Source organism: Babylonia areolata, chromosome 8 (genome assembly GCF_041734735.1).
Source record: "Babylonia areolata isolate BAREFJ2019XMU chromosome 8, ASM4173473v1, whole genome shotgun sequence".
Classification (NCBI taxonomy): domain Eukaryota; kingdom Metazoa; phylum Mollusca; class Gastropoda; order Neogastropoda; family Buccinidae; genus Babylonia; species Babylonia areolata.
In genome coordinates, this window is record NC_134883.1 from 51,169,401 (window position 1) to 51,181,900 (window position 12,500).

Genomic DNA, 12,500 nt, shown 5'->3' on the forward strand with positions numbered 1-12,500 from the left:
GTGTGTGTGTGTGTGTGTGTGTGTGTGTGTGTGTGTGAGAGAGAGAGAGAGAGAGAGAGAGAGAGAGAGAGAGAGAGAGAGAGAGAGAGAGAATGTGTGTATGAATACATAAGCGTATTATATGTCCATGTCGTCAAGAAAAAAATATGTGTCTGGCTGTCTGTATGTAGTTGCGAGTGTGTGCATGTCTGTGTACGCATGTGTTTGTGTGTATGAATATGTACGTTCGTTCGTTCGTTCTTTAGTTTAGCGTCTTTTCACTATCAGTGATATTAGACGATTAAAAAAAATATTTAAAAAAAAAGGGGGGGTGGGGGGGTCGGAGGTGGAAGAGGAAAACAGAAAAGGTAGAAAACTACCAAAAAATGCATAACATGCAAAATTTACATTTAACAGCAACAATTCAATAACGATAATAATAATAATCAGAAACCATTAACACTAGTCTGAAGTGCATTAAAGGAATGTAGAAACAAGGGATATGAACTAGTCCAATGCCTGTGAAAATTCGACGACCATAAAAACCCCGTCAGAAATAACTCTCCAAAAATCATCGGCAGAACAGTTAGAACTTCTCTTTGAAGTACTTGGGCAAGAAGGCACGTGACTGCTGACAGTCAAACAAACAATGTACGTGTATGCGTGTGTGTGTGTGTGTGTGTGTGTGTGTGTGTGTGTGTGTGTGTGTGTGTGTGTGTGTGTGTGTGTGTGCGTGCGTGTGTGCGTGCGTGTCTGTGTGTGTGCGTTTGTGCGCGTGCGCTCGTAAAGACGTGTATGTGGTGTGTGTGTTGTTGGGAGGTACCTGCAGAAATCACTAAGTGAACCGCTGGATAAAGAGGAGTCCTGGGTACCTGCAGAAATCACTAAGTGAACCGCTGGATAAAGAGGAGTCCTGGGTACCTGCAGAAATCACTAAGTGAACCGCTGGATAAAGAGGAGTCCTGGGTACCTGCAGAAATCACTAAGTGAACCGCTGGATAAAGAAGAGTCCTGGGTACCTGCAGAAATCACTAAGTGAACCGCTGGATAAAGAGGAGTCCTGGGTACCTGCAGAAATCACTAAGTGAACCGCTGGATAAAGAGGAGTCCTGGGTACCTGCAGAAATCACTAAGTGAACCGCTGGATAAAGAGGAGTCCTGGGTACCTGCAGAAATCACTACGTGAACCGGGACGAGGGACAGGAGGAGGAGGATTAAGAGGAGTGAATGGTTAGGGAAAGAAAGAAAGAAAGAAAGAAGAAGAGGAGGAGGAGGAAGAGGAGGAGGGGTCATCAACTGCACAACACAAGGTCCAGAATCTGACAGTTCAGCTCTTACCTCTCTCCCGGACCCACCAACTCCCTCCCTCCCCCTCTTCCCCCCCCCCCCCCTCTCTCTCTGCTTTTCTAGAATTCCCTTCGATGTGAGGTGAGGGAGTTCAGACAATCCAATTTTACAGGCCTCTTTCTGCCCTCCTTCCCTCCCTACCAAACCCCACCCCCACATCCACCTCCCCACCTCTTTCTTCCCCCACCCTCTCTCCCCCTTTCACAGCCCACGTGTGTGTGTGTGTGTGTGTGTGTGTGTGTGTGTGTGTGTCTGAATGTGTGTGTCTGTGTGCGTGCGCACATGTTTTGCATGTGCTCTCACGCGAGTGTGTTGTCTATCTTCATGTGCATAGATCTACTTTCGTGCGCGTGTATGCGGTTGCACGCGCGTCTGACCAGATTAAAGAAAGAAAGAAAGAAAGAAAGAAAAATAGGCATGAAAATGAAAAGAAATTATATACTTATTCAAATGACCCATTCCGAACGGACCTTATCGCAAGAAAGAAAGAAAGAATGAACAGAAAAGAATGAATGAAAAAGAAAGAAAGAAAGAAAAGAAGGAATGAATGAACAGGAAAGAAAGAATGAATGAAAAATAATGAAAGAAAGAAAAGAAGGAATGAATGAACAAGAATGAAAAAAAGAAGAAAGACCAGAAAAAAAGAATGAATGAAAAAGAAAGAAAAGAAATAGAGAAAGAACTCTTCTTCTTCTTTTCTACTCCTCCTTCGTTCGTGGGCTGCAAACTCCCACTTTCACTGGTATACGTGTTCACGAGCGGGTTTTTACGTACGTCTATAAACGGGTTTTTACCCTGCCATTTAGGCAGCCATACTCCGTTTTCGGGGGTGAAAGAAAGAAAGAAAGAGAGAGGGAAGAAAGGAATGAAACTCAAAGAAAAGAAACCAAAAAAATACTGCAGAGCCTTTTTTCCACTGTGGCTGGCACGACTAAGAGTTAATTCAAAGAAAGGCCATTTCAGCGCACACAGCGATGCTGAACACCACACCACACACCACACCACACCATGCAAGCGACTATCAGTACCACTAACAACAACAACAACAAAAACAAAACAGTTAATGGTAGACGGTGTGTCCTCGCCGTGTCAATAACCGCGACACGGTTGTTGAGCGATTCTTTCAAGTCTGGCTTGGGTCAGACAGGGTCGTTCCAGTGGCACTACGCACTGGTGTATTTATTATAATATATCATGTATGCATTACATTATATATATATGTATGTGTGCAAAGGCACGTTCGTTTCTTGTCAGTCACTTTGAGAGACCCAGTGGAATTAGATTCACCTTCATTTAACCTACATATACACACATACAAACGCACACGCGAACACACACACACACACACACACACGCGCGCGCGCGCGCACGCACGCACGCACACACACACACACACACAAACACACCACGCGCATGAATTTCACTCTCAAACGAAAAATGCCAGCTCCGTTATAAAGATATGAGACAGAGACAGACGCAGTCAGTCAGTCAGAGAGACAGCTGACAGATTGTGTGTGTGGGGTTGGGGGTGGGGGGTGGGGGGACGGGGGACATGCGTACGTATGTGTGTGCATGCGTGGACGCGCGTGTGTGTGAAATTGTATCGATCATTTATACACGAGTGTGCTCTTTGTTTAAATGTGTGTGTGTGTGTGTGTGTGTGTGTGTGTGTGTGTGTGTGTGTGTGTGTGTGTTTGCGTGTGTGTGTGTGTGTGATTCTCTCTCTCTCTCTCTCTGAGTAGATGTGTCTGCCTGTCTGTGTCTGTATTTGTTTGTGCTTGTACGAGAGAGAGAGAGAGAGAGAGAGAGAGAGAGAGAGAGAGACAGACAGACAGACAGACAGACAGACAGACAGAGAAACAGAAACAGAGAATGAAAGACAGAGTGTCAGACGGAGAGACAGAGACAGACAGACAGAGACAGACAGACAGACAGAGACACAGAGAGAGTTCTAAACAGAGACAGGCAAAGAAAACCAGAGAAGAGAAAGAGAAGACAAAGAAAAGATTATGGACACATAGAGAGAGAGACAGAGAGAGAGGGAGAGAGGAGAGACAGAAACAGAGGAGAGACAGAAACAGAGAGAGGGGGTGAGGGAGAGAGAGAGAGGGAGAGAGAGAGGGAGGGAGGGAGGAAGAGAGAGAGAGGGGGGGGGGAGAGGAGACAGAGATAGAGACTGAAACAGAAACAGTCAGAGGAGAAACAGAAACAGAGAGAGAAAGAGACAGACAGACAGACAGAAACAGAACGAACGAACGAACGAGAGAGAAAGAGAGAGAGAGGGGGGGGGGGGAGACACATATAACAGGCGGACGAATACACAGACAGAGAGTAAAGGAGACACACATATATAACACAGACAGACAGACGGACGGACGGACGGACGGACACACACACACACACACACATAGAGGGAGCTCTAGACAAAGGAAACAAGAACCCTGACCTTGGACAAGGGCTGCAATCAATACAGTTCATGAAGTCCGAGTGCTCCACCTGCCACTGTCACTGTGGAACTTCCGCCCATGCTGGTCCCCCCACCTCTCTCTCTTTGTCTCTGTGTGTGTGTGTGTGTGTGTGTGTGTGTGTGTGTGTGTGTGTGTGTCTTCATTTAATGTGTGCTCTATTTGTAATGGAAGTAGATAGATAATCAAAGGACAGATTTAAAGACTAGGCCATGTCTTAAAATCATATTTCTTGAATGAGAAAAAAAAAACGTTTCAAGTTCCAAGTTCCGAGTTCTCTCTCTCTCTCTTTATTTATGTGTAACCAAGCGCTCTGCTTGCTTCAAAAACTGTTTACCACACCGGCTATAGCAGACGCCATTTTCGCAGCTAACAGCCGGTCTTCAATGACTCGCGCAGAATGTGTGACGCCATTCCCGGTTTGAATGCAAAGCTCATTCTCAACATATTCTCTAAACACCTATTAAACCAAGTTTCTGTATCGTTCACTGCAATACTATACGACTAGCCACAGCTTACTCTATCACATATGTTTACGTGCGCTATTTGTATTGGATGTAGATTAGCAACTTGGACATGTTGGAAAAATAAATACGCCATGCCTAAAATCGTCATTCTTGAATAGTAAACGTTCAGAGGTCGGGTTCTGGGTTAAATCCCTGTCTCTCTATCTCTCTCTCTTTTTCTGTCTGTCCATATGTTTCTCCACTAAAACGTAATCTCTCTCTGTCTCTCTCTCTATGTCTCTCTCTGTCTCTGTCTCTCTCACCTCTCTCATATATATATATATATATATATATATATATATATATATATAATATCTTCTCCATCTCTCACAAACTACCTTCTCTGTCTAACTCTTTCCTCTGTACTGTCCCTCACCTCTCTCACATGTATGCACACCCCCCCCCCCCTCCCCCAACCTAATCTCTCTCCCACTGTCTCTGCATTCATGTGTATCAAACGCTCTCTGTCTCTGTCTCCCTCTCTCTCACAGTCACCACACCACTTCCTCTGTACTACAGATCTCCCTCCCTCCCACCCCCAACCCCACCCAATCCATCCCTCCTCCACTGATCCAATGCCCTCTCCCTTTCCCCCTCCTCCACCTCCCTCTCTCTCACTACCACCCCCACTTTCCCCCACTCTCTCACCCTCTCCAATCCCCACCTCGCCCCCCCCCTCACCCCCCACCTCCCCATCCTTCCCCCACCACCCTCCCCTCTCCCCCCCCACACCCTACCCTCCACAACCACCCCCCATCTCTCTATTGACACAGGAGGAGGAGGAAAACGAACTAGGACCAGGACGAGGAGGAGGAGGAGGAGGCGGGATACTCTGAGCAGTGGAGGGAAGAAGGAAGGAATCGATATCGTAGTAGCTGAGCTGTGTGACTTGTATTGTGTGGTGTGATGTGGTGGGGGAGTGTGGTGTGGTGTGGTGTGGTGTGGTGTGGTGTGGTGTGGTGTGGTGTGGTGTGGTGTGGTGTGGTGTGGTGTGGTGTGGTGTGGTGAGGTGTGGTGTGGTGTGGTGTGGTGTGGTGTGGTGAGGTGTGGTGTGGTGTGGTGTGGTGTGGTGAGGTGTGGTGAGGTGTGGTGTGGTGTGGTGTGGTGTGGTGGTGTGGTGTGCTGTGGTGTGGTGTGTGGTGTGGTGTGTGGTGTGGTGTGTGTGGTGTGGTGTGTGGTGTGGTGTGGTGTGGTGTTGTGTTGTGTGGTGTGTGGTGTGGTGTGTGTGGTGTGGTGTTGTGTGGTGTGGTGTTGTGTTGTGTGGTGATGTGATGTGGTGTGGTGTGGTGTGGTGTGGGGTGGTGGGGTGTGGTGTGTGGGGTGGTGTGGTGTAGTGTGGGGTGTGGTGTGGTTTGCGATGATGCGTCCTAGTTCAATGATCATTCTTTCTTTACACACACACACACGCGCGCGCGCGCGACATACCACTTTAGTAAGTATAAGATTTATGACCAACACACACACAAAAAAAACCCCACATCTCGACCTGTACAAACACACACTCCTCTCTCTCTCTCTCTCTCTCTCTCTCTCTCTCTCACACACACACTAAACACACACGCACAAACGCATCCCCCCCACCCCCCCAAAAGCAGCTTCCACAACACCCATAGTTATAAACAATTATGAAGGAAAGTCAACATCATAATTACCACCACACGGTTTCATACATCAGAAACACTCGGCAAAAAAAAGTAAACTATATATACTGTGTGCAAAACAGCAAAGAGCGGTAACTCTCCATTGACAAGGTACACAACTTCAAGTCAGTGCTGCTTACGCTTCCGATTCAGCGAGCACACAGGTAAATACAAGGTACATTGGAACAACTGAACCCAGATACTTCCCCCAAACTCTCGGTAACTCTCCATTGACAAGGTACACAACTTCAAGTCAGTGCTGCTTACGCTTCCGATTCAGCGAGCACACAGGTAAATACAAGGTACATTGGAACAACTGAACCCAGATACTTCCCCCAAAAAGGAAGCGCCGGGCCTGTCCTTATACCGATCATCTGACATGTGTGTGCACAGCAGCAAAGACAGAAGAAATGCGCAAACACAAATTGTTGGTTTTCTTATATACTGTGTGTGTTGGTTTTCTTACATACTATCTGTGTTGGTTTTCTTATATACTATGAGTTGGTTTTCTTATATACTATGTGACTCTCCACTCCCAGTTAGTCCCCACTCCTACAGACAGTGTTAAAATTACATACATGCACAAAATACTGGCATGGCACACCTCCACACAACATAGATTCACATATGATAAACAACTGGAAAAAGAGTCAACATCCGGTTGCCACTGATACACACACACACACACACACACACACACACACACACGCAAACACACACACACACACACACACACGCAAACACACACACACACACACACACACACACACACACACAATCACTTAAATGAACAGATAAATTACCAACACACACACACACACACTCACTCACTGAAGTTAACAGACAAATTCATTACCAACACACACACACACACATACACACACACACGTACACACAACCCATCGACATGCAAATAATACACGCGCGCGCGGTCCTGATTCCCCCCCCCACCCTCTCTCCCACACACATCAACCTCCCTCAACCCCCCCCCCACCCCCCCCCCCCCCACACACACACACCTTCCCCAAAACACAACACACACACAATAAAAAAAAAAGAAGAAGAAACTATACTAACGTGCAGCCAAAGGTCGGGGACTAGGAGGCATGGTGATGCTGTTGTTGTTGCTGCTGTTGTTGCGATGATGTTACGGTAATCCACTCCAACTTCAACACCACACCACACCACCACACCACACCACAACACCACACTGACGTCTCGTGTGAAGACCAATATAATCCCCCCAAAAAACACGACTTTAGACAGCCACTGGCAGCCACAAACACCACCAGCACCACCACAACTAGCACCACACTCTCCAACGGGCTAGTACCCGATAAACACACCCCCCCTCCCCTCACCCCACGTTCACTGTTTCTGTCACCGACTGAACTCCATGAGCCACAACACAGCGCCGCTTCCACTATCACGCCCAACACACCACTTCCACCACTGTCTCGTCTCCGCCGCCGCCAAGACTGTCGCCAACTCTTGCTTCTCTGCTGGTCATATTTTATTATACCGTCAGATGAGGTCAGGGAGAGAGCGAGGCAGTTGTGTGAAAGAGAGAACCCAGTGATTATTTATGGGCGCACACACATTTCTCACTCCTTCTGGCCGCGGTCTCAATGTCTGTCTCTGTCTCTGCATGTCTGTCTGTCTCTCTTCCGCCTCTCTCTCTCTCCGTCAGTCTGTCTCTCTCACACACAAACACACACTCTCGCTCTCTCTCTCTCTCCCAAACACACCCACTCTCTCTCTCACTCTCTCTTTCTCACACACACACCCAGCCTCTCTTTGTCTGTCTGTCTGTCTGTCTGTCACTAACTGACATATATGCAGACACACTATTTCTCGCTCGCTCTCAGCCTCTCTCCCTCTTCTTTCTCCCCTAAACATACACGCACCCCCCACACTCTCTCTCTCTCTCTGTCTCTCTCACACACACGTATTTAAACTCTCTCTCTCTCTCTCTCTATCTCTCCCCCTCCCTCCCTCTCCTTACCTCCCTCACACACTCTCTTCTCTCACCCCCCCCCCCGTCTCACTTATGTCACAGTACCTACAGTACACACACACGGTCACAGAGTCCGTGGGAATCCTACACACACACACACACACACACACACACACACACACACACACACACACACACACACACACACACACACACACACACTCACGACACAAAGTCTGGCACCGCTTGCAGCCAACGGCACCACACACACCACACCACTACGCCGTCACCACCACTACACACACCAGGACACAGCCATCATCCAATGCCGTCACCACCACTACACACACCACTACACAGCCATCATCCAATGCCGTCACCACCACTACACACACCACTACACAGCCATCATCCAATGCCGTCACCACCACTACACACACCACGACACAGCTATCATCCAATGCCGTCACCACCACTACACACACCACTACACAGCCATCATCCAATGCCGTCACCACCACTACACACACCACGACACAGCCATCATCCAATGCCGTCACCACCACTACACACACCACGACACAGCCATCATCCAATGCCGTCACCACCACTACACACACCACGACACAGCCATCATCCAATGCCGTCACCACCACTACACACACCACTACACAGCTATCATCCAATGCCGTCACCACCACTACACACACCACTACACAGCCATCATCCAATGCCGTCACCACCACTACACACACCACGACACAGCTATCATCCAATGCCGTCACCACCACTACACACACCACGACACAGCTATCATCCAATGCCGTCACCACCACTACACACACCACGACACAGCTATCATCCAATGCCGTCACCACCACTACACACACCACGACACAGCCATCATCCAATGCCGTCACCACCACTACACACACCACACACACCACACCACTATGCCGTCACCACCACTACACACACCACGACACAGCCATCATCCAATGCCGTCACCACCACTACACACACCACGACACAGCCATCATCCAATGCCGTCACCACCACTACACACACCACGACACAGCCATCATCCAATGCCGTCACCACCACTACACACACCACGACACAGCCATCATCCAATGCCGTCACCACCACTACACACACCACGACACAGCCATCATCCAATGCCGTCACCACCACTACACACACCACGACACAGCCATCATCCAATGCCGTCACCACCACTACACACACCACTACACAGCCATCATCCAATGCCGTCACCACCACTACACACACCACGACACAGCCATCATCTAATGCCGTCACCACCACTACACACACCACGACACAGCTATCATCCAATGCCGTCACCACCACTACACACACCACGACACAGCCATCATCCAATGCCGTCACCACCACTACACACACCACTACACAGCCATCATCCAATGCCGTCACCACCACTACACACACCACGACACAGCTATCATCCAATGCCGTCACCACCACTACACACACCACGACACAGCCATCATCCAATGCCGTCACCACCACTACACACACCACGACACAGCTATCATCCAATGCCGTCACCACCACTACACACACCACGACACAGCCATCATCCAATGCCGTCACCACCTTCCACACTCAGTGCAATGTAGTAGTAACAGTGGACAGCGCCAGAAAGGGCACACAGACACAGACACACGCACGCGCACACATACACGCACGCACACACACACACAGACGCACGCACGCGAGCGCGCACACACACACGGCCACACACATATTATACACACAGACCACCCACTCATGGAACGGACTCATCTCTGTCTCTGATTCTCTCTGTCTCTCTCTGTAGTGTCTGTTCTCTCTATGTCTGTCTCTCTCTGTGTCTGTTCTCTGTCTGTCTGTCCCTCTCTCTCTCTCTGTAGAGTCTGTTGTGTCTGTCTCTCTCCCCCCTCTCTCTCTCTTCCTTGGCACCACTCATTCTCACTCTGCACCCCGCCCCTCCCTCTGTCCCCCCCCCCCCAACACATTATCGAATTTCCCCTTGTCGTCTTCCGGACTTATTTCTTCTCCTTTGATCTTTTCTTCCCCCCTTGTTTTGTCTTTCTTTTCTTCTTCCTTCTGTCTCTCCCACACTCCCTCTTCCTTTTCCATTCATTCATTCTTTCTTTCTCTCTTCTTCTTCTTCATCTTCTTCTCCTTCTCTTCCCGTGTCTTTACCTCCCCCTTTCTTCTCCTCCAGCTCCTCCTCCTTTCTCTTTCTCCTTTCTCTCTCTCTCTCTCTCTCTTCCTTCTCCTCTCTTTCTTTCTCCATGTTTAACTCCATCTTCTCCTTTAAAAAATCATCCTCCTTCTCCTTCTTCTTCTTCTCCTCCTCCTCCCTTCTCCTCCTCCTCTTCTTCTTCTTCTACTACTCCTTCTCCTCCTCTTTTAAAACTGCACAGGCTCTTCGTCAGTGGTGAGATTAATCCTCCGTTTCCCCATGAGGCCTATCACAGGGTGTGTGTTTTTTTCTTTCATATTCTGCTTTCCAACAGACATGGGCGGCGCACCTTCTAAATTCTATTGACCGTGAGGGTTGGGCCGAGATGGGGAGGGGAGGGGGAGGGGGGTGAAGGGAGGCGGGGACAGAGTTGAGTCCTGAGAAAGAAGGGAGGGAGAGAGGGAGGGAGGAAGGGAGGGGGGAGAGAGAGAGAGACGTGGGGAGCGAGGAGGGGGAAATGGAGGGAGAGAGAGGGGGTAGGTGGGAAGGGAGATACAGGGAGGGAGGAAGGGAGGGGGAGGGGAGTCAGGAGGGAGGGAGGTGACAAATCACTTTTCAGTCGCAACGCTGCTGCTACACTATACCATACCAAGAAAGGGTGGTGGAGAGAGAGAGGAGGAGGGGAGGGGTGAGAGGGGGAGGGGGGGAGAGAGAGGAGGAGGGGGCTGAGGGAAGGGAGGGGAGGGAAGGAAGGAAGGAGGGATGTAGGGGTTAGTGCGGACGAGCAGTCGTGCTGTAGTGTGAGCTTGGCAATTGGATCGGCGAGAGGCCAGTTGTGGGGCCTGGTTCTGAGTGTCTCTGACTGTGGCCAGAGAGAAAGAGAAAGAAGAGAGAGGGTGGTGGTGGGGGGGGGGGGGGGGGGGGAGGGGGAGAGGGGGAGACAGACGGGGCTAAAGCACAGGACTGACACCACACAGAAAGAGCCAGAAACAAAGAGACAGAGATTATTATTATCTTTAAAAAAAAAAAAAAGTCAGAGAGAGATAGAAGGGGAAGGGGGGGGGGGGGGGGGCGGCACAGAGAGAGAGAAAGAGATAGAGACACAGAGAGACAGAGAGAGAGACAGAGAGAGAGAGAGAGAGACAGAGAGAGAAAGAGAGAGAAAGAGAGAGAGAAAGAGTGAGAAAGAAAGAGAGACAGAGAGAAAGAGAGAGACAGAGATGAAAAGACAGAGAGACAGAGACATGGAGACAAGAGTGGCAGAAAGAGAAAGAGTGGGGGGGATAGTGAAAGAGAGAGAGAGACAGAGAGTGGAGGGGGATAGTGAAAGAGAGAGAGAGACAGAGAGTCGGGGGATAGTGTAAGAGAGAGAGACAGAGAGTGGAGGGGGATAGTGAAAGAGAGAGAGAGACAGAGAGTGGGGGATAGTGAAAGAGAGAGAGAGAGAGACAGAGAGTGGAGGGGGACAGTGAAAGAGAGAGAGAGAGAGACAGAGAGTGGAGGGGGATTGTGAAAGAGAGAGAGAGAGAGACAGAGAGTGGAGGGGGATAGTGAAAGAGAGAGAGAGAGAGAGACAGAGAGTGGAGGGGGATAGTGAAAGAGAGAGAGACAGAGTGGAGGGGGATAGTGAAAGAGAGAGAGAGAGAGACAGAGAGTGGAGGGGGATAGTGAAAGAGAGAGAGAGACAGAGAGTGGAGGGGGATAGTGAAAGAGAGAGAGAGACAGAGTGGAGGGGGATAGTGAAAGAGAGAGAGAGAGAGGCAGAGAGTGGAGGGGGATAGTGAAAGAGAGAGAGAGACAGAGAGTGGAGGGGGATAGTGAAAGAGAGAGAGAGAGAGACAGAGAGTGGAGGGGGATAGTGAAAGAGAGAGACAGACAGAGAGTGGAGGGGGATAGTGAAAGAGAGAGAGAGAGAGGCAGAGAGTGGAGGGGGATAGTGAAAGAGAGAGAGACAGAGAGTGGAGGGGGATAGTGAAAGAGAGAGAGAGAGAGGCAGAGAGTGGAGGGGGATAGTGAAAGAGAGAGAGAGAGAGGCAGAGAGTGGAGGGGGATAGTGAAAGAGAGAGAGAGACAGAGAGTGGAGGGGGATAGTGAAAGAGAGAGAGAGAGAGACAGAGAGTGGAGGGGGATAATGAAAGAGAGAGACAGACAGAGAGTGGAGGGGGATAGTGAAAGAGAGAGAGAGAGAGGCAGAGAGTGGAGGGGGATAGTGAAAGAGAGAGAGACAGAGAGTGGAGGGGGATAGTGAAAGAGAGAGAGAGAGAGGCAGAGAGTGGAGGGGGATAGTGAAAGAGAGAGAGAGAGACAGAGAGAGAGAGAGAGAGAGAGAGAGACGCGCGAGCGCGCGCGCGCGCACACACACACACACACACACACACACACACACACACA

At 49.6% G+C, this 12,500-nt stretch overlaps 1 protein-coding gene across 2 annotated transcripts in view; it reads right to left on the bottom strand.

Annotated features, from left to right (window-relative positions):
- Positions 1-12,500, bottom strand: part of LOC143284931 (SLIT-ROBO Rho GTPase-activating protein 1-like) — a 308,900-nt gene that overhangs the window by 237,844 nt on the left and 58,556 nt on the right. Inside the window, exon 1 of one of the 2 annotated variants that reach the window (XM_076592088.1) lies at positions 7,015-7,204. The exons of the other annotated variant lie outside the window; for it this stretch is intronic. Within the exon in view, the coding sequence (XP_076448203.1) occupies positions 7,015-7,045 (31 nt within the window). The 5' untranslated portion in view covers positions 7,046-7,204. Of the gene's footprint in view, positions 1-7,014; positions 7,205-12,500 lie in introns of those variants that run through there. 2 annotated transcript variants of the gene reach the window in all.